The 23357-nt window shown below is 39.4% G+C and overlaps 2 protein-coding genes across 2 annotated transcripts; one reads left to right on the top strand and one right to left on the bottom strand.

Moving 5' to 3' along the window:
* Nucleotides 1-465: 465 nt before the first annotated feature.
* LOC109436948 (olfactory receptor 51I2) lies at nucleotides 466-1404 on the bottom strand. Its single transcript, XM_019715828.3, has one exon. The coding sequence runs from the start codon at nucleotides 1402-1404 to the stop codon at nucleotides 466-468; it is 939 nt and encodes a 312-aa protein (XP_019571387.3).
* Nucleotides 1405-15999: 14595 nt separating this feature from the next.
* Nucleotides 16000-16944, top strand: LOC109436952 (olfactory receptor 51I1). Its single transcript, XM_019715833.2, has one exon. It carries the CDS (start codon nucleotides 16000-16002, stop codon nucleotides 16942-16944), a length of 945 nt encoding a protein of 314 aa, XP_019571392.1.
* The last annotated feature ends 6413 nt before the right edge of the window (nucleotides 16945-23357 follow it).

Below are 23357 nucleotides of genomic sequence, written 5' to 3'. Positions count from 1 at the left end.
GGATCCTGTACTATCTGTGTTACCCTGAACAATTTACTTAATTCTCTGTACCTCATAGAATTCTTATGAAGATTAAGTGAATTAATACACATGGATAATTTAAATCAGAATCTGGCACTTTTAAAGACTCAAGGTATAATTATTATTATATTAGTAATATATATTATTATATAAAATGAGTCTTAGCTTAGATTAACCTTTATCTGTAAAGCTTTGTCTAATCACTCAATTGCCTTCAATATTTATCTTTCTAATAATGCCACTGATATTTGCTGAATGTACTACTGATTTGTTTTGTATTATAAATTTCACCACTCCATTTCCTAATATTTTATTGTTTCCCCAGTACCTCATCTTATTCTTGATGGTGAGATGATGATGATGATGATGACAATGATCATGATGACGCCGTTGAGGACAGCCTATGTCTACAATAAACATCAGATTTAAAGCCAAATGTGAAAGTCACATTTTAACCCGGCGAAACATGCGGACAATGGCTCGGCGGATCTCCTTCGTCTTGGCGCTGTAAATGAGAGGGTTGAGCACAGGTGGGACAAAAAGGTAGATGTTGGACATGAGGACATGTACATAGCGTGGGGTATGCTTCCCAAAGCGGTGCACTGTGGAGACCCCAATCATTGGTATGTAAAATGCAAGTACAGCCAGGATATGTGACACACATGTGTTGAGGGCTTTGAGGCGTTCCTCATGCGAAGCAATGGCCATCACGGAGCGCAGAATGAGCACGTAGGAGAGGAAGATAAAACACAGATCCATGCCGAAGGTGGATATAAGAACAAAGAGTCCATAGATGCTGTTGATATTGATATCAGCACAGGCCAGCTTCATCATGTCTGGGTGCAGGCAGTAGGAGTGGGAAAGAACATTGGATCTGCAGATAGGCAGCCTCTTGATGAGGAAGGGGAGAGGAAAGAGGGTGATGAAGCTCCGAGCAGTCACTGCCACACCCATTCCAGCAATGACTCCATTGGTGAGCACAGTGGCATAGTGCAAGGGATCACAAATGGCCACATAGCGGTCAAAGCTCATGGCCAGCAGAATACCCGACTCCATCATGGAGAAGGAATGAATGAGAAACATCTGTATTAGGCAGGCATCAAAAGCAATGCTGTGGGCATTGAAGCAGAAGGTTCTGAGCACAGTAGGCAGTGTGGCCATGGACATGGCCACATCGCTGAAGGACAGCATAGATAGGAGGTAGTACATGGGCTCGTGGAGGCTGGGCTCTACTCGCACAGCCTGCAGGATCACTGTGTTGCCCCCGAGGGCCACAGCGTACATCACACAGAGGGGCCCAGCCAACCAGGAGTGAAAGCTCTCAAGACCAGGGATACCAGTCAGGAGGAAGGAAGCAGGGTGAGTAGCATTGAACAATCCCATGGCAGGAAGAAGCCAGGAAACTTTTCAGGGTCAGACCTTCTGACTCCGAGACTTCTGAGAGTTTCACTTACTGAAGGACAAGAAACCAGGGGGTAAGAGACACTGCAGATGATGTCTACACATTTGGAAACTGATGCATTCACGAAATCATTGATGTGGGGAAAACGCAGGCAAACTTCATTTCTTTTTATTTTATGATCACCAGACCGCAGGTTAGGCTACTTTCCCCCTCTTTTTTATGGAAAAACAAAGACATTGACAAATACTTAAAATTATCAATTAGTTACAAGGAAAATATTTAAACTTTAACTTTCAGAATTTTAATGTATTTAGAAGCATCATTGAATGGAATTGTGTAGGCTACAATTCATAGATAGTTATTATAAAAGAACACCAGGAGTTATATTATCAATAACTCTTAGAAAAATTTAAATATATCCTTGAAAACGTTGATTAATTCAGATATGCAACTGATTAATGAGAGCATTCCCTAGAGCTAGTTTGAATTATGTGTGTTTGGTCAGGGAAGGATGGGGCAGTGGGAGTGGAAGAAATTGACTGCCTCTGGATATCAGCCTTTCATTGGCAGAGTTGCTGCAAAAAAGCAACAGAGAAATCATGTTTCTTCAAAGGCACAAAGCTATTCCTGGTTTTTGGAAAGCATGAGTTCTCCCCTAAATGTTATATAGCTATACTGACATTCCTCCTGTGCAGTTGGGGCATTGTTCCAAATACAGACTTTCAGTCATATATACTCTCAAAATGCCCAGTATTCACTTAGACACATTCATGTACCTTCACAACCTCACACTGGATCCTGTTCATAGTCTTACAAAACACTCACCCACATCTCTCTATCTCTCACAGTCTCACTCTTACTGTAAAAATATATTCAACACTCTCTCTTTACCTTTAACTTTTAATATGCACTTGTCCGGTCATGCTCATACTTATTTTCTGTTCACATTGACATATTTGCAGCATTTCTATATGCATAATACTCAAGAGTACACACAGATTTGTATGCTCACACAACACTTCCACCTACATGTTTGTAGACTCCTACTTGTCCACTGTTAACCCATTCACTCATAGAGACACTTGTTTACCCTTATGTATTGCATTTACTCACAGTTTTTCTTATACACATTACATACTCAATTCCTATAGGCTAATCCACAACCATTTCTCTGTGAGAGAAATTATATTTTTTATTCTTGTATCTTTCCAATGTTTTTGAAAGCCTTTCAGTTTCATTTCCTCATAATGAATGAAGATAGAGAAGCTAGAAGGCCTTTTCAGCTGGCAGGCATATTTCAGACTTATAAGGCACCCTCCTTTGGAGAAGGAATACCAGAAACAGATACCACTGTTTTCCCTTTCTTCCTCTTCTCCAACCTCTAACAAAATAAGGCCAGAACATGATCTCAGAGTCCTTTTGATGGGAATGCAGGAGGAAGGAAACCTGGGAGCCTTAGGTAGCTGAAGGCCACAGAGATGCTAGATGTATGATGTACGTTACCACTCAAAGAAGCATGCCTGGATTTTCTCTGGCAGTATGGAACTCAGATCTTCCTGTGGTTCCCAGAGAGTCAGTGGCCAGTTCTCTGTGGGACTGATTACATCCTTTCTGGTCTTAGAGCTTAGTCTGTTCATGCTTGTCTCCCCTCCAGAACTGTGATTCCTTGGCATCCTTGTCTGACTGACCTTTTTCATCTCTCTTCTCTAACACCTGACTACAATTGCCATTTTTCATACCGAGCCTTATAGAGGTGATCAGAAAAACCAGAAGAGAACTGAGCTAATGTAAATTGAACAGAAAGATAAGGGAGAAGAAAACAGGCTTTAATAAAAGCAGGATTCTGTGCAGGGCAGGGCCAGAGCCATTCTGGATATGGGAACCTAAATTTTAGTATTTATGGAAAACAGGCTGTGTGACAAGACCACATTCTTTGCCATACCCAGTCGCCACTGACCGACCTCATGGGTTGTCTGGATGCATGTGAAGAAAATAATACAATGAGAGAAAACCAGTACTTATTGAGCACATGCTATGTGCCAGATACTCTGCAAGGAACTTTACATCCAGTTACTCATTTAATCCTTGACAGATGTGGAAACTGAAACCCACTGAGGTGAGCTTGCCTCATGGTGGAAGGCAAGTAGGTGATAAAAATCTCAACCTAAAAAAGATTTGTTGGGCCGGCCCAGTGGCTCAGGTGGTTAGAGCTCCATGCTCCTAACTCCAAAGGCTGCCGGTTCGATTCCCACATGGGCCAGTGGGCTCTCAACCACAAGGTTGCCAGTTCAATTCCTCGACTCCCGCAAGGGATGGTGGGCAGCGCCCCCTGCAACTAAAAATTGAACACAGCACCTTGAGCTGAGCTGCCGCTGAGCTCCCGGATGGCTCAGTTGGTTGAAGCGTGTCCTCTCAACCACAAAGTTGCTGGTTCAACTCCCGCAAGGGATGGTGGGCTGTGCCCCCTGCAACTAGCAACGACAACTGGACCTGGAGCTGAGCTGCACCCTCCACAACTAAGACTGAAAGAACAACAACTTGAAGCTGAACAGAACTGTCCACAACTAAGATTGAAAGGACAACAACTTGACTTGGAAAAAAAAAAAAGAAGGCCTGGAAGTACACACTGTTCCCCAATAAAGTCTTAAAAAAAAAAAAAAGATTTGTAAGACTCTCTAGTGTCTTACTTAGGTCTTTGGGGGCATCATTAAGTTATTGGAGAATAAATTAAAACAGAAAATTGAGGTACACATTTCTGAATGGAGATTTTTCAGGTACCCTTGAACAAAGGGAGTGCCAAAGACAGATTCCTGTGGAGAAACAATGTAAAAAGTACCTGTCCCCTATGCTGGACTCAATTTCTTCTCCCTCTGGAACCCAGAACCTTGCCTTTAACTGAAGTCATATAGGAGCCAGGGTGGTTTAGGGAACGGGCCCTGGGCTGGGATCAGGAGGCCTGGGATTTAACTCTGGCTCTGGCATGCCTTGGCTGTGTGAGCTTGGGAAAAATGGATTTCTCTTTCTAAACACCAGTATCCTCTTCTTTATACCTGTTTTTAAGGATTTATTCTAAGATCCTTTATGGTGATGTTCTTTTATTTTACTTTTTAACTTCTAATCAAACAATTAATACTAAGGATGCTAAAGAAGGCAAAAATAAGGTAGACATGGGGTTGGAGAGATAAACATAGAGGCTCCTCTAAAGACCATAGTTTTTAATCTATGTCATGAACATTAAACAATTAGAAATGCTTGGCTATTCAAGGTTCATCTAAAATTTATGATTAACTGATTTCTCCTACTCTTTTAATCTCCTGGGGGACTTTCACACATTTTTACCTCAGAATTCATTAGACAAGAATACATACCATGTTTGCCGGCTCAGCTGTGAGTTTGAGTCACGGAATAGGTTGTGACCACTTTGTTCCTGGATTCTGAACCTTTCCTGTGTTCTGAGTGCTGTTTTCCTTCCTGACCTTGCAACAGTATTAATAAGTCATAGAAACACTGATCTCAAGGAAATTGACTCTGGAAAGTGAGCTAGCCAGAGAAATACAGTGAATCACCCAGTAATAAAAGTCAATTAGTGGCAGTGCCAGAATAAGAACCCCAAGTCCAGGGACCTTTCCACCTGCTCTGATCACTCTACTAAAATGTTATTAGATAACCTCTACCCAGTCTCTCTCTCACCCTACCCCTGCCTCAATTTAACCCTTTCTTGGGGCAGGCTTCAAGAGAGTCAGCTAGCTCACCATGACAGGGTTTCAGAACTCACCAGAAAAGAGACAGATGAGAGACACCCACAGAATAATACATCCTTCTCTCTATCCCTTAAAGTGAATTAATTCCTGCCACTTTTATATCTCACTCTAAGCCCCCAGGAGAGAGAGAAGAGTGATGTTGTTTTGTTTCTGAAAATACATCAGGAAGGTTTTAGTCTCTTGAGGTCCTTAATGACTTCTGAGAATAAAGCATGTGCTCTTTTAGCTGAAAAGGAACTTAGCAATCTGCCAGACCACTTCAATACCCAATGCAAGATACCATCTGGTGATGGATAGACAGGCGCTATAATGAGAGGAGCTCATCACCTTCTAAGAGATCCCAGGGTTATGTAAAATGTTGATCAAACCCACAAATAAGGTATAATCAGAAAATAACTAGTTTCACTTTTCTTTTCCCTTTAAATGTATTGAGTAGGGATAATTATGTCTTTACCCCTCGTTGAAAAGTCAGTTCTCTAAGCTTTCTGGTTATATTCAGATAATAAAAACAACCTCTGGTAAGTAAGTAGAATGTCCAGCCTCAGGTTATAGTCAGACTTCCCAGTATTCCCAGTATCCAGAGTATAGCCTTTCCTTCTCTCCCATACCTCCCTTGCTAACCATAGTTCCTGACTTCTCCTCCAGGGAAGAGAGAAAGGGCAGTGGAAGCTTCATAATTCATTTGTGCTTCAGTTAACTGCCACAGTGTTCACTAAGTATGTTAGATGTTTAAAGTTGACTCCTTCTTTCGTTGGGTTCTTTTATAGATCATTCAAAGAAACTTTCCCCCATCTTCTATTTCTTCTTCATTTGATTTAAACTAATATACTTTTACTCTGCATGGTTGCTTATGACTCCATCCACAACCCAGATCCCCTTTATAGAATCACACATCCTTCTGGACAGGCTCTAAGACAATACCATGCTACCTCTTTCTAACATGTAGCCCATCCAGGAAATAGTCAGCTTTCCTCTACTGCAAAAACTGTCCTATCCAAAACAGCAATTGTCTCTCATTTAATCTTGATATAAGAAGAGCAAGGTATCTAAATCTCTTTATATTTCCAGGCATGAATAAGAAACAAGTTTGCTCTCTCCCCAGATTTCAGGGACATATGTCTCCTGAGTAGAATTCTTGAGGTCCCTCTTTTTTGACTCAAGGTGAAGTGGAATGTACCACCCTATCCCTTTCTCTAGAGCATGGGGTATGGCGTGGGAGACTTAGCTCTTTCCAAAGGATCTCTTCAGAAATTTGTATTTAAATCCTTTAATTCATAAGTTATTTTAACCTTTAATTAGGGAAGAATTTCTCAACCTCAGCACTATTAACATTTTGGGCTAGATAATTTTTGTTGTGGTATGATGTCCTGTGCATTGTGGGTATTTAACAACACCCCTGGTTTTTACCCAGTAGATATTCTGCCCCAGTTATGACAAATAAAAATGCCTCTAGACATTGTCAAAAGTCCCCTGAGGGACAAAAACATCCCAGATTGAGAATTACTAAATTCAGGGAAGGGGTTTAAAAGTCAGCTAATTGGTTCTCTGAAAACTAACTCAAAATTTTCTCATGGAGCGATCCAAGATGGTGGAGTAGATAAAAACTGTGCCTGTGTTTTCCAGTGAATACATTAAAATTACAACTAAATTATAGAACAATCAACTCGGAGAACCATCTGAAGTCTAGCTGGACAGAAGTCCTATAACTAAAAATCTAAAGAAGAAGCCACATTGAGACTGGTAGGAGGGGCAGAGATGCAGAACAGGCCCCACACCTGTGTGTGACAGTTGAGAATCAGGAGAGATATCTCAGCCACCTTGGTTCCCCCTAGAGGAGCGAGAGACCCCCCAGCCCCCACACCAGGCTCTGGTGCCAAGAACAGGAGCTCCCACAACATCTAGCTGTGAAAAACAGTGGGTATTCTGACCATTCAGGTGGCTGGAAGGCTGTGGGAAACCCAGACATCCTTTTAAATGGTCCGCACACAGACTCACCAGCTCACAGGCACTTACCTCAGGCTCCAGCGGAGGGGCGGTGACTCAAGGGGCCTCAGAGACATATGAAGTGGGGGATAGACTGAGGTGTGTGGCTGCATGGGGAGAACTGGAAGACAGCCAGCATTTTCCCCGGTCAGAGTACACCCTCTGTGTGGCTGGCAGGCAGGTGCCATCTTTCCTGTGTTGAGCCCGCCCTCTTCGGCCAAATCTGAATCTGATTGGCTTGGTGAGCTCTGCTGCTTCATCCTGCTGACTAGCTGAGACCTCACCCCACTCAACTCACTGCACCACCAGAGGTAATTTCTCTGTCAGCAGCCAGCCCCACCCACACTGCATCTTTTTTTTTTGAAAGCTATCAAGTCTGGCAGGCCCCAGGAAGGCAGCAACTAGCTTCAGTGTGCTCTGAGACTTTTGCTCATCTGGGACAGCATGGATGGCCATGGAGGGTATTGTGCTGAGTGGAGTATATCAGACAGAGAAAGACAGATGCAATGTGATTTCACTTATATGTGGAATCTAAGAACAAAATTAACAAACAAAGTTGAAATGAACTCATAGATACAGAACACATTTTGATGGTTTCCAGATGGGAGGGGGCTTGAGGTATGGGGGATAAAGGGGATGGGATTAAGAAATACAAACTGGTTGTTACAAAGTAGTTATGGGGATGTAGGGTACATTCTAAGGAATGTAGTCAATAATATTGTAATAATTTTGTATGGTGTCATATTGGTGTCACTAGATTTGTTGGTGTGATAGATGGGAAGGGGTTGGGAGGCAAGGTGAAAAAGGTGAAGGGATTAAAAAGTACAAATTGGTAGTTACAAAACAGTCAAGGGGATGTAAAGTAAAGCACAGAGAATATAGTCAATGATATAGTGATAACTATGTATAGTGCTAGGTGGGTACTAGACTAGTCAAGGGGATCACTTTTTAAATTATATGAATGTCTAACCTCTGTCCTATACACCTGAAATTAATACAAAATAATAATGAATGTCAGCTGTAATTTATAAATTTAAAAAGTGGGGGAAAGGGGAAGGGGAATAGAGGTTAAAATTTCCAGGTATAAAACAAATAAGTCATGTGTATGAATGTACAGCATGGGGAATATAGTCAATAATATTGTGATAGCATCATTTGGTGTCAAATGGTGCTAGACTTATCATGGCAATCACTTCTTTAGGTATATACATGTTGAATAACTATGGTGTACCCCTGAAACTAATATAGTATTGTATGTTAGCTATATATTTTTTTTCCATTAGACTTATCATTATTTATTAATTTTATTCCCTAAAAGATCTCCAGAGTTTTATGATTGTTTTAGTAGTCCATTTTAAAATTGGATTTGTATCGTTTCTTTCTTTTTTCTTTTTTTAAATTTTAATTAAAGTTTATTGGGGTGACAATTGTTAGTAAAGTTACATAGATTTCAGGTGTACAATTCTGTATTACATCATCTATAAATCCCATTGTGTGTTCACCACCCAGGGTCAGTTCTCCTTCCATCACCATATATTTGATCCCCTTTACCCTCATCTACCACCCCCCTCCCCCCTTACCCTCTGGTAACCACTAAACTATTGTCTGTGTCTGAGTTTTTGTTTCTCATTTGTTTGTCTTGTTCTTTTGTTGTTTTTGGTTTATATACCATATATCAGTGAAATCATATGGTTCTCTGCTTTTTCTGTCTGACTTATTTCACTTAGCATTATATTCTCAAGATCCATCCATGTTGTCACAAATGGTCCTATTTCATCTTTTCTTACCGCTGAATAGTATTTCATTGTGTATATATACCACAACTTCTTTATCCATTCATCTATTGAAGGACATTTTGATGTTTCCATGTCTTGGCAACTTTAAATAAAGCTGCAATGAACATCGGAGCACATGTGTCTTTATGGATAAATGTTTTCAGATTTTTTGGGTAGATACATAGGAGTGGGATTGCTGGGTCATACAAATGGCAAATAGACATATGAGAAAATGCTCAACATCACTAATCATCAGATAAATGCAAATAAAAACCACAATGATATAGCACCTCACCCCAGTTGGAATGGCTATCATCAACAAGACAAATAGTAACAAGTGTTGGAGAGGCTGTGGAGAAAAAGGAACTCTCATACACTGTTGGGAATGCAGACTGGTACAGCTGCTATGGAAGGCAGTGTGGAGGTTCCTCAAAAAATTAAAAATAGAATGTTAGCTACATTTTTAATAAAAATCTAAAAAAGACTTATCAAACTGTACACTTTAAATATGTGCAGTTGATTGGATATCAATTTTACCTTAATAACGTCTTAAAAAAGAAAAAAAATTCTCATGGTCATTCATTAAGACTGCAGTGTCCATTGTCCTCATTTATTTGCCATTTTGAGATATGAAGAATCCATTTAAAAATTTTGTTCCATGTACAAGTACATCTCAAACTCTTAGCAGATTGGAAATTCTCCTCTCAAAGGGCCTTTTTCTGAAATGCCATTATGCAGTTTGGGATTTGCCTGCCCTGAGTTGTCAAACCATTCCCTCTGCAAGGATTGCAGCAGTTGAATACATACAAGACCCTTCATTGGTTCTTTCCAATGATCTCTCTTCACTCCAAGCCTCACAACATTTTTTCCTGTCTTACTGAACCTCTTGTGGATTCTCAAACAGATACTCTATTTCATGACTTTGTGCATCTGTGGTTTATCCAAATCATTTCCCCTGCAAGGAATGCTGCCACTTAAAACTCTTTCTGGTGAATCCTACAGCTATAAGATTCATTATAAGCTTTCCCTGCTATGTGATTCTTTTCCTAATCTCTTAAGCTTTGTGTGTGTGTGTGTGTGTGTGTGTGTGTGTGTGTGTGTGTGTGTGAGAGAGAGAGAGAGAGAGAGAGAGAGAGAGAGAGAGAGAGAGACATTCTTGGTTCTTGACATTTCTCCATTACAGAGTTTATCAAATACTACTGAAATGTTCTGCAAACTTAAATAAATTATGAACGCCCATTACTTAGTTCAGTGCCTGGGACTTGGTTGATCTTTAGAATGAATAAATTAATAAAGTTATTGTCAGCTTCATAATTGCAGAAGCTGTCTTATCTAGGGACAGGCAAGTTTTCTTTGTGTAATATAGGTATTTAGAAGTTGTTTTTGGAATGGAGTGAGTGAATGCAAGTGTACACATTCAGGGAAATAGCTAAAGATGTTTTCTTAAATTAGCAGTTATTGATAGACATAGACAATAGTTTAGTGGTTACCAGAGGGTAAGGAGGAAGGAGGGTGGCAGATGAGGGTGAATGAGATCAAATATGTGGTTATGGAAGGAGAACTGACTCTGGGTGGTGAACACACAATGTGATATATAGATGATGTAATACAGAACTGTACACTTGAAACCTATGGAACTTTACTGACCATTGTCACTGCAATAAACTTTAATTAAAAAGAAAAAAAATAGTAGTTATTGCACGTAGTGTAAAATGGTGTCATCTGTATTCATTGACATTCACTGGTTTTCTAAGTTTCTTTAAAAAGAAGTTGAAAAAACATTTCCTGAGATGAGGAAACAATATGGGATGTACAACCAGCCATTTTCAGATTATTACATGAAATTTGGGCAGTTTTAACCCAAAGAGTTTAAATCTTGCTCGGGAACCAAAGGATTCTTCCCAAAGACCTCCTTCTTTGTTTTACCTGGCATGTTACAGGTATTTTCAATGAGGGAATTTATTTACCATTTCTTAGGCTATTGCCAAGAAACTCAATATGGGGACCATGAGGAAGGAAGGGTCCCTCTCACCTCCTCTTAATATATATTGGGTATTCAATAATATTTGTTGGATAATAACATAAGTGAATAAATGAATTAGACACCCTTGTTAATATCTTCTCTGTTCAAATGTTTCTGATTATTTCCATAATCTAATCTCACAAGCTCCAACAATATGCCTCATTATCTTCATAGCAGTCCTTTCACATTGATTACAATTGATTCACTTGTTATATTTCCAACTATACCATAAATTCTCCCAGAGAAGGATCCCACTGGTCTAGTTCATCATTGAATCTCCATGTTCTAGAATAGAGGTTGGAATGTAGTAGTTAGTGACTCTGTTGAATTCTTAAGTATTAGTTACAATCTAACGCAAAAAACAAAAAAACAGGTTCCAGTTATAGGTCGGTCAGAATATAAGAATGACACCAGTTCGTTTAATTGAGAAAAATTAATGTAAAAAAATTATTAACGAAGTATTACAGAATGCACAAGATTAAAAGGGAAAATGAAAGTGTCATTGGACGTAGTAACTTTGGGAAGTAGCTTCTAACCCTACAGCTGGAGAAACAAAGGTAGAGGTTCAGAATTATTAATTCATGCAAGCTTGGAGGAAGAGTGATGCAGAGCAGAAACTCAGACTTTTGAGGAGTGAGCACATTTTAGGTGGTCCTGGGGTATCAAGAGTTCAGACAAGAAGCCCTAATAACTACTATTTACACTTCTGAGATGGGAGGGGCAGAGGACTTCTCTGGTTTGTTCTAAGGTCTTTAAGAGGCCATGGCAAGACTGTTTCAGGGTATTGAAAAGATGCAAAATGGAACCAACAAATGCCACTGAAATTAACCACTGGTGTTAGGATGGGGCACAGATATAGAACGGAGTGTCTTTTTGTTAATCATAAGTGGTTGACCTTGGGACAGAAAAAGATGCAGCTGAGAAATTAATTCTTGTCTTTAACCATATGGAAAGATATGAATTATGCCAAATATATAAAATTCATCCCATAACACATACTAATACTGAGTTTATACAAAAGATGCTCAAGGTTGGTTTAAACTAGGCCTTAAGATCATTTGTATTTGATCAAATTTCACTGCAGTTTTTAACATGATTTGTGCTTTTGGAAGAATGGTCTATGTTCTGCTCCATCTTTTTTTTTTTTTTTTTTTAATTCACAAAGTTTTACTAAACTTAGTGTGGTGATCACATTGTAAGGTACATAAATGTTGAATCACTATGTTGCACACCTGAAACTAGTGTAATATTGTATTCCAACTATAATAATATTTTTAAAGAATTTTATTATAACATTTTGTCATAAAAATTCAAACGCACAGAAAATTTGAGATAATTTTACAATAAACATCAGTATATTCACTACCTATATATTATTAATATTTTATTATGCTACCTTTATCATATATCTACCATCCCTCTACTCATCCATTAATCCATGTACCCTTTTGATGTATTTAAAAGTTAAGTTGTTACCACAATACACTTCCCTTTAAATATTTCAGCATTCATATAATTACATTTTAGTTATTTATATAGTTATTTTATTTCTTTCAAACATATAATGCACAGGTCTTACATGCACATTAGATAAGTTTTGACATATTTATTGGTTTTGCTGTGAAATATGCTTATGACATATTTCTAGGTAGTGTTTGGAGACATATTTGCCTCTAGATAATATCTGGACTGTTGAGTGGATCAGTTTTTCAATATTTATCTTCTTTGTAAGAACAGGTGCTATGTCTTTATTGCTCTGTATAACATCAGTGCCTAGAATAATACCTGGAACAAAATCATGCTCAAAACTGTATTTTCCTTCAACTTTAAAAAAAAAAAAAATTGTCTTAGTTGAACTGAATTAGGTTTGTAATTTTTAGGTTCCATACAGTGGTAAATAAAGTAAAAAGAATGTTTGCATAAGAAGCATGTTATATGGATGCTTCCATGCACATTTTACAAAAAAAAAATGCAAGTATTTAAATTCCATATATGAATCTTTGAAGAGGGGCATAAATTTGTTAGACATTTTTTCAATCTATTGATGAGAATATGGGTATGTGTTTGAAGTATCTATTTTTGCATATGTGAGCATAGGAGTATATTTGAAACATATATGTTTGTATCAAGTATGTGTATGAGTCCTTATTTAACTGCATCTTTATTTCTAAAATCATGTCTATAAACTACATTAGTCTCTATCATCAATGTAAGAATATACAGATTATAGTGTGTGTTTGATGTGTCAAGATACTTGATTTGTGACTAGACTTGAGTAGTTGTATGAGTATATTTGTGTTTATTTCTTTGCGTGGATCTAAAAGAGTCAATGTGAATGTTAGCAAATAAATAGTTGTATGTATCTGGGTGTGTCAGAATACCTATGAATAGGTATGTTTGTGTTTGCATTCCCTCATCAAAGAAGGATTAATATAGTAATGGATACCGATGATTACATCAGGGATTAATGAAGCCAAGAAAAGGGTCTCATGGGATCTGTTCTTCTACGGGCCAGCACTCATTGATCCTACCCTCCCCATTGTTTCCATTCTCCCTCCTTCAAGCACAAACAAACAAGCCTAGGGAGTCTGGGGTATTCATAAATTCATGAGCCTGAGGCGAGTGAGCTGATATCACTCTGCCAGCCGAACCTGTGAACCAAGCATCCACCTGCAGGGAAAAGAAATTTCTGCCACCCAGTGAGTGCCCCACCCTCAGATTGCTCACCTGCGGCTCCTATCTAGAATTTATCCCAAACTTTAACATTCTTATTGCTACCCCAGGCAGACTCTGACCCTCATATTTCCCATCCAAACATGAGATAAATCTGTTCCCTTCTGAAGCTCATGATCACAGACCCTGATGCCAGGTCCTCATCTGAATCAAAATCCTAATACCAAATCACATAACCTTAGATTAAGGGGCTGATTCAGCAGATCTAGAGTTTGTCTTGAGGGTATTTCATACTTTTTCTCCTTCAATTTGAATTATTGTTTCCTATACCTAAGTCCTGGGTGTGCAACTGGAGGAAAAAAATCACAGAACCAAAAGAACTGAAGTCATTCAACAACGTGATCTTTATCCTGGCTCGATTTGCAGTATTGAGTATGTCATGGGAATATAATTGGTGGGATATTACTATGGGTCTGTTAATACTGATGTATTTTTGGTTCTCTCTGTGTGTGTGTTCAGGTTGGTATAAACATGAGAGGGTATCTTAAACATAGTGCATGATACAGTGTATAACTATGACTCTTCTTAAATTCTGTGATTGTGTTAGTGTTATGTGTGACCAAGGGGCTGTGCAACAGTTTCTGTCTGTGTGATGTGAGATAGTACCTATGAATATTTGAGTGTGTAAGTTTGTGTAGAAGTGTGAAATGTGTGTTTGCTGGTACCTTTGTGTAATTGTGTGTGTGTGTGTGCACATTCATCATGCATGTGCTGTACAAAAGAAGTGCATTGCTTGTGTCTGTCTCCATATTCTTGGCATTTCTTCCTAGATTAGTCATATTTAGGAATCTTTAATGAACACATCCATGGTCAAAACAAAGAAAAAGTGGTTGTTTGGTGGTGGTGGAGTGTTAACTTTTGTTAACAGTCCAAATGGATGAGTATTGAGAGTTTTTATAATTATATTTAGCAACAAAGGGGCAATGGTGACCACAGAGAAATGTTTCACTTGGGAAAATGGAGCATAGAAGCCACAATATAGTACATTGAGCAGTGATAGAAGGTAAGGTCAAGAAGGTTGAATCCCTGACTTTGAGGATCTCAGAACAGAAGTAGAGAAACAGAAACATAAACAAGCTCCCCTTCCTTGGCATCTGGAGAGACAGTTTTTCAAGAAGCTTGGCTAAGAACTGGGGAAGGGTAGTAGAGTGGCAGCTAGAGATGGAAAGTTATATTTTTATGATGGGATAGTCTTGCACATGTTTATTGGCTGAAGGGAAAAAGATAGAAAAGGAGAAGCTTAAGATGCAATACAATGGACTAGTGGAAAAGGTCTCTGAAGGACAGGGCAAGAAATGGAATCCTGAAGATGGAGGGCCTGGCCTTGGAGAAGGAGAGAGACCTCTTTCTCAGAAATTAAGGGATAAGAATGGCTAATGATGTGAATAAGTTGAAAAGTTAGGTAATGATAAGTAATCAGTCCTTTTTCCCCCAATAAAACACTTGCTTCTTTGGTTTTATCCAGCTGGACACTCAGTTTGATTATAGGGTTTATCAAAGTTGGGGTTTACTGTGTGAATGTGAAAGAGAGGCAAAGAGCAGATGAAGATACCAGCTCTAGTGGGAGAGTAGATCAGAAAAAAAAATAAGGGAGGAAGAGCTAAAAGACGAATAGACCAGAAGAAAAATGGTAGAATTATTGAGACTCCGAGAGCAAGTGCATGGAAACAAGAAGGTAAGAGGGCTGGACGGTAGAAGGCTGGGGTCAGAATGTAAAATAAATAAACAAATAAATTGAAATTTAAGATTTCAGAGGTGGAACAGCTTTTGGTGATGACACGTCCAGAGGCAGTCTGATCAGGAAGGATTGGGAGGCTGAGGTGAAGTCTGAGTAAAGTTTATTGAAGTTGTAATTTTATCATATTCCCATCTACCGGAGGGTTCCAAAAAGTTTGAACTGTGCTTCTTGTTTCCTATCTTAATTTCTCTTTTTCCCAAAACTCCCTAAATGTGGCTTTTCGGGTGAGATGGGGAAATGAAGGGATACTACAGTTTAAGGCGAGACTTAGGGGACTCTGTTCATGTTGTCTCCTACCCTGTTGTCTTCCCATGACCTCACACCTGCAGGAGTTTCTGCGGTGGCCTATACAGGATACTGGGCACTGGTGATACAGAAATGAGTAGAATCAAGTTGCTATCCTCAAAGAATTCATAGTCTAATGAGGGAAGCAGGAACAAAGACAAATACTTTCAATCTCTGACATTTTGTGTTGGAGACAGGATGTCTGAAAGAAAGTGAAGAACTCCCCCAACACGCCCTCTTGCGTTCATCCCCCATCTGTATTCTTCCACCTGCCTGCGATGTTGGGTCTCAATGGCACTCAGTTCCAGCCAGACACACTCCAGCTGACAGGCATTCCTGGGATGCAGATGGGCCAAGCGTGGGTTGCCCTGGTTTTCTGCATCCTCTATCTGATCTCCATCGTAGGCAACCTCAGCATCCTCACTCTGGTGGTTCGGGAGACTGCTCTGCACCAGCCCATGTACTACTTCCTCTCTATGCTCTCTCTCAATGATCTGGGAGTGTCCTTCTCAACACTCCCCACTGTGCTTGCTACCTTCTGCTTCAACTACCGCCACGTTGGCTTCAATGCCTGCTTGGTTCAGATGTTCTTCATCCACACTTTCTCTTTTATGGAATCAGGCATACTCCTGGCCATGAGCTTTGATCGTTTTGTGGCTATTTGTGACCCACTACACTATGCCACTGTGCTCACCAACAGCCGCATCTTGGCTATAGGCCTGGGCATCCTTGCCAAGAGTTTCGCCACTCTCTTCCCTTTCCCCTTTCTGGTGAAACGACTGCCCTTCTGCAAGGGCAATGTTTTGCATCACTCCTACTGCCTCCATCCAGATCTTATGAAAGTGGCATGTGGAGACATCCGTATTAACAATATCTATGGGCTCTTTGTAGTTACTTTCACCTATGGCATAGATTCAACGTTCATCCTGCTGTCCTATGCGTTGATCCTGAGAACTGTGCTGGCCATTGCATCGCGGGATCAGCGACTCAAGGCACTTAACACCTGCATATCACACATCTGTGCAGTGCTGGCTTTTTATGTGCCCATAATTGCTGTCTCCATGATTCACCGCTTCTGGAAAAGTACCCCACCTGTTGTTCATGTCATGATGTCCAATGTCTACCTATTTGTACCCCCCATGCTCAACCCCATCATCTACAGTGTGAAGACAAAGGAGATACGCAGAGGGATGCTCAAAGTCTTCTATAAATCCCAGAGCTGAGGCAGGCTGCAGACCCTGAGAGAACTCCTTAGGAGAAAGGACTGGGACCTCTTTGCCAGGATCTTGATAGCTGTGCATATGGAATCAATAAAAGAACATCTGACTCAATAAAATGACATAAATGTGTACTGAACATTTACTATCTGAAAAACCTTGTAGCAGTTGCTGACAATATTATACTGGTGAGAAAGACATATTGTTAAGTAAGACATAGACATATCAAAGGAAAAACATAAAAAAGAGTAAAGATGCCCTGAAAAATGTTTGACATATATGGAAATGATGGAAATTCTACAGAGCACATAGGCTTGAATACAAGTCTACTACCACCCAGAATAAGGGAAATGATAAATATTGGAGACGAACAAAAGTCTGTGGAAGCTTGGTACTTCATATGACAGAGAGGGTCCGTTTAGTTTGTGAAGATGAGGATAAGGGTTTTTGTGTGTTTGTGGAGTAGGTTGTGAAGAATAAGAGGGGTTAAGTACTTGGTACAGGCTGGCAGGAAGAAAATAAGGTAGTGATCTTGGCATAAGTAACTGCCTGAGAAGAAATATTTAGGCAAGAAAGTTTAGAACCTTCCTATTCCAAGTATGGTGCAATGAACAATAGCATTGGTATATCTGGCAGCTTGTTAGAGAAACAGAATCTCAGACCCAACACAAGACCTACTGAATTCAAACTGCACTGAGTAAGACCTTTCGGTGATTAAAACTTGAGAAGCATAGTGCTTCTCTTTTCTAACACTGCTCAGGTAATGCTGATCTGATGTGTAACAAAAATAACAAGACTCATGAGTAATAAGACGCTGGAAAAGTGGTTCTCAAAGTGTGATTCCCAGACCAGCATCATCAGCATCCTTTGGGAAATTGTGAGGCACACAAATTCTTAGCCCCTTCCTCAGATATCTAGAACTAGAAATTCTAGGGTGTGAAGTCCAGCAATCTGTGTTTTAAAAAGACCTCCAAGTAATTATGATATATGTTAAAAAGTTATGAACCTTTAACCTAGAATATTGGTTTAGAATATTTAGAAGAATTGCAAACAGCTTTGTTTAGACAGATGGGCAGTTTCACACTGAAAAGCTTTGGAAACACGATCTTGAGAGATTGCCTAAATCAGATCGTGGGTGGTTTTTAAAGCTTGGGGAAACTGATAGCTAGGTGTATAGTGTTGGTGGTAAAGGGAAATTCAGACTTATAATCTATTAACTTCATGTGGTGGTACAGCTGTTGCACAGAAATAGCTAATACAGAAGATTTGGTGAACAATCTCCAGCCACTCCATAGTCACTCTACAATAATGGGAAGCAGAAAGGTTTTCTCCAACTGCCTCTTTGAGATACTTCAAAGTTCCACAAGGGGAAGGAAATTTTTCTCTATGTCTATCTTCTGTTTGCTTCTCTTGATACATCCCATGACTTGATAGAAAAGGGAGGGAGCTCTCCTGCCATTATTTCCCTCAATGCACATTTTTTGTGTGTTATGGTTTTAGGATTTATTTTCTTTTTCTTTCTTTTTTTTTGTTTTGTTAGCTTCAGGTGTACAAAACAATGTAATAGTTAGACATTTACACCCCTTACAAAGTGATAATTCCCCTCCCCCAATCTACTATCCCTCTGACATTGTATATAGCTGTTACAATTCCATTGACTCTATTCCTTATGCTGTACTCCACATCCTGTGACCATATATATATATATATAATATACATATATATGTATATATATACATATGTATGTATATATATACACATATATATGTGTGTGTATATATATATATACATATATATATATATATATATATATATATATGTATATTTAGTTATAGTTGACATTCAATATTATTTAGCTTCAATTTCAGGTGTGCAGTACAGTGGTCAGGCATTTACACAGTTCATGAAGTGGTCTCCCTAATAGGACAAGTGCCCATCTGACACCCTACAAAATCCCCCAATACACTTTTACTCTACCTGAAACTGAAATAAAGAAGAGGTAAAATGAAATAGTTAATGGGAAGACTAGGTACTTGGGAAAATAATTTATTTGGGGGAACTGAAATCAGGGCCTTATTCTGAGGATAATGATCAAATATGGTACAATCACATTAAAACATATCACTTCCTTCTTTTCATTTGCATCTCTATGCCCTGTAGATGGTACTATCCTCTTTACAAATCAGGTTCCTAGTTGAAGATATGCTAATCTCCTAAAATCATAAAGCTGGCAGAAGGCAAAGTTAGGACTCAAACTTATGTCTGTGTGACTTTGAACCCCATGGTTTTTCAGTACCCGGGGCTGTCTCTCCTAGAGGAGACCTCAATCCTGTGGAATCTGGTGGAGGGTTGAGTAGGAATTTAGTAAGAAACAGTAGTGATAAGTGGATGAAGGCAGTCATGGTTATATCCTCTATTGGTTAAATTCTGGGGCTGGCTCTAGGCTCGAGGCTCTGGTCTCTGGGCTCTGAGTCTTGGAATTTGCCCATTATGCTCTAAGCTTGGGTTCTTCCTGGGGTATGGATTTTAGCTCAGAATTCAGGGAACTAGACTGAGTTCTGTGCTCAGAGTTACAGTTTTGGGACTGGCTAATTGAGGTTGGGGAGAGGGTGGATATTGCTATGGAGATTGCAGGAATTTTTCTCCACCCTCCTCTACATCACAAGGAAGGAACTGGAATTTCATTTTCTCTGTGGAGAGAGGGCAGTATGCCTAGGGAACATGCTTTTTTTTTTCCTTTCTGCTCCCAGGGTGAGATTTAATCCCCTTATTTTTTTCCCATCAGGAGCACAGCATCATACTCAGGCAAAACAGGACTCCAGAGGCCATGGCCTCTGGGAACTCTCATTCAGAGACATAAAGTTGGCCTCCTCTCTTGGCTAGTGCCTGCCTGAGGCTCATTTTGGAGCTTTTGTGAGCTCTTGCATTCTGTATTTCAATCCAATTGTCACTTCACAAAGCTCCGTCAGGTGAGTTTGAATCTGTTTGTGTCTTCTAGGTACGTGCACAAGAAGTGTGTTTCTGTTTGCAATTTTGTTTGTGCCTCTGTGTGGTTTTTCTGTTTATGCCTCTTTGTGATTCTTTCAAAGACATGAGTTTTTTCTCTCTCATGTTTCTATATCTTTGAGTGGGTCTCTGTCGATGTATACATATGTGGTTTTTTGTATTAGGCACAATTTGTTTGGCCTACAATGGAGAGGTTTAAGACTGAACAGAACAGTCCTTCAATTTTATTTTCATTTAGGTTTTCTACAAAAAGGGTACTATTCATTCAAATTCCCTTGTAGTCTCCCAAACACTTTCAGATAGTGCTGCCAGAAACTGCCTTAGCAGTGAAATACACACGATGACCACATAACAGAGACTGAGAGTTTGCCTCTGTTTCGGCTCACACAGATCCACAGCCATGGTGTTTCTCAGTGTCACAACATGGGAGATACCTTGCCAGTCTGGAATATCAGACCTGAGGACAAAAGGAAAGTTGAAAGGGCCTTTAATCCCAATTAGGGAGATATTAGAATTCTTCCTCCAACATTTCCATCAAGGGTTATTCAGCCTTTGCTTGAACATCTCTACATACCAGAAACATTATTTCATTGTGCAGTTTTGACTTTTAGAAAAATTTGCCTTACCTGAGCCCCAGATTGTCTCCCTGTGATTCCCACCTCTTACTTACTGCTTCTTACACCCATCTCATCCCATCATCTCTTCTACAGTCTCCTCTTCTCAAAAGAAAGCATCATTGATCCTTCAAGTGCTCTTCAAGTGACTTGATCACCTTTGCCTTTGAGTGTGTCCCATTGGTTTAACTCCGATCTAGAGTAGGGAACCCAGAACTGAATGTCCTTCCATTATGGCCCTGAGCAGTATATTCGTGTTTTTATTAACTCCTGATCTTTTGACCATGTCTTTGTGTTAGAATCATGAAGTGCTGGGGAGGTAATGATGAACTCGGCACAATCTAGCTCTAAAAGACCCAAAACTATAACAGGGAGATCAGGGGTATAAATGTAATTCTAATAAAACAAGACAAGTCTCTATAAAATTATATTATAAAGTTATAGATGAGAAAGTTATTAATTCTGTTTAAATCATGATAGGAAAAGCTGCAGATAAAGTGAAAATTTTGAGTATGAATAATAGTAAGAGTTAAAAAGAAAACTAACAAGGAAGAGAAAGACAATGCAAGCAGGAAAAAAAAATAAAGAAACAGAATTGTAAATGTACATTTTAGAACATATTATCCTCTGAATAAAACAACTTCTATTAACAAAGCCTAAAACCCATTAATTTTTTGAAAGCTGTATATCACACTGTTGAGTCATATTACACTTGACACCCTGATGGGAGGATTTGTGGTGAGGAAACTAAAAATCAGACGCTTTGAGTAGCTAAAGGAATAGGATAGATCATCTGAAGAAGCAAAGATTACAAGATATAATGATTAAAATTTTCAGATACTATCTACCTATTCAATTATTTATTTAACCAATAAAATATTTATTAAGCATCTGCTTAACTTTGTGCTAGGATTAGGTGTCTAGTGATAAAAAAAAAGAATAAAATAAAATACTATACTTACTTTGATGGAATTTACAATCTATAAGGGAATACAGGTATTAAACAAACCATTACACAAATAAATACATGTTTACAAATTAAGATGTGTTTTACAAGAAAATAACAGGTACCATGAAGAACAATGTTTAGGTGAAACCTAAAAAAGATGATCACGTCTCTGTGTCTGCAGCACTATGTATAATGTGGAGTAAGTAGGTTTCAGCCTGATGTAAGAAAGGACTTTATAAGGTAGTTTGATCTAATCAGGATGGTCGCCTTATGTGCAATGAGCACCCCATCATTGGGAGTGTTCAAGCTGAGTGTGGGTGACAGTTTGATAAGGATGCTGTAGAGGGGTTCTCTCAGTGGATACAAGATTGGACTCTGGTCTCAGGTCCTAGAGGGCCTGTCAAATTGACAACTGAATCAGTGTACTTCTGAGAGGGGACCACTTTAGAAGGACACTTAGTCCTATTCTCTTTCACCTGAACCTCGGTTGGCATATGAGGCAGGAAAAAAAAAAATTGGTCTATCTGCCTTTTTGTCCTTTTCTCTGCCTGTGAAAGCAAAGACGACTAACTTCTCCAGCATCTACCTATTCTTCCTACTTAGGTGACTTTAGCTTCAGAAGGCTGGCTTCTGGGTTTCATAGGAAAGACTATGGGACTTATAGTTGGAAGAATTAGATCCTAGTCCCAACATAGCCACTTACTGGTTTAAGGCAAATCACTTAACACTGTTGTTATGGGACTAAAATGAGGCACCTTTGTAGTGAGGAAATTGCCTCTCTGGTTAGCATTTTTGCCACCCAAAGAGTGAGTTTGTTTCCTGTAGCTATGCTCTCCTACCCTTCCCATTCCCCATCTTACATGTTCCTCCTCCATGACAGGAGTCACAGCTAGTGTTTCCAAGCTTGCGTGGTTACTTCCTGCTCAAGATGAGGTTTTACCAGTGGCAGGAAGTCTTAGGTGGTGTGGGTTAAGATTGCAAGAAGGTGAAATGATTAGACAAAGCCTCAAAATGCTCCTAACAGGCTCCCTTTGATGTACCTCCAAGGAATTGACATGAAACACTAGCCCTGAACCTAGACTACCTCTGTGGCCAACACCTTGGAGTATTATGAGCAAACCCCAGTTTATTAGAGGAGCTCCAGGATGCCAAGAAATCTAGCAGATGATGAAATATAAGGGAATGCTTAAGTTGTAAGTCAGGAGTGGGGTAGATAGACTATCTGAAATAAACAAACAGAAAGAATGACTTGGGGCGTGCTTGCAAGTTACTTTTTTGTCTAAAACACTGTCACTGTAAAGTGACTGAAATGTCAACAAACGGATCTGGAGTGGTTCTCACCTTCGGGTGCACCTTTGGAACTTCAAAACACATTGATAACTAGACACCATCTCCAGAGATTCTAATTTAATTGGTGTGGGGGTGTTACCTGGGCAGTGGGATTTTTAGGTTGGATGGTGGTTCCTGTATTTAGTCAAGGTTGAGAACCGCTGATCTATAAGGCAGAACCAAGGGGCATTAACGGATAAAAGGTACAAGCTAGTATATTGTACCTGTCAGGAAAGTTGTTAAATTTGAGGGAAGCACAGAAATAGAACGCATGGAATTTCCTCAGGGCTGGCACGTGAAGAGAATAACAGAATGAAGGTTCTGAGGCCATCCTCATTATTATCTTATAAATGTCTCCATGATCATAGCGCTTTGTATTCTCTTAGTTGTATATTCTCCTAACTGTCTATCCATTCCAGGGGAGCATTCCAATCAGACTCTTGCTATGTGGACCATTTCACATCAACAGTGGGTAACTACAGGGTAAAGAATTGATAAAGAATCGGTGAATCAAACATCCA

Source organism: Rhinolophus sinicus, chromosome 14 (assembly GCF_057876585.1).
Source record: "Rhinolophus sinicus isolate RSI-liver-muscle chromosome 14, RSI-T2T, whole genome shotgun sequence".
Classification (NCBI taxonomy): domain Eukaryota; kingdom Metazoa; phylum Chordata; class Mammalia; order Chiroptera; family Rhinolophidae; genus Rhinolophus; species Rhinolophus sinicus.
Note: the sequence above shows the minus strand (reverse complement) of the source record. Positions and strands in the feature narration are given on the sequence as shown.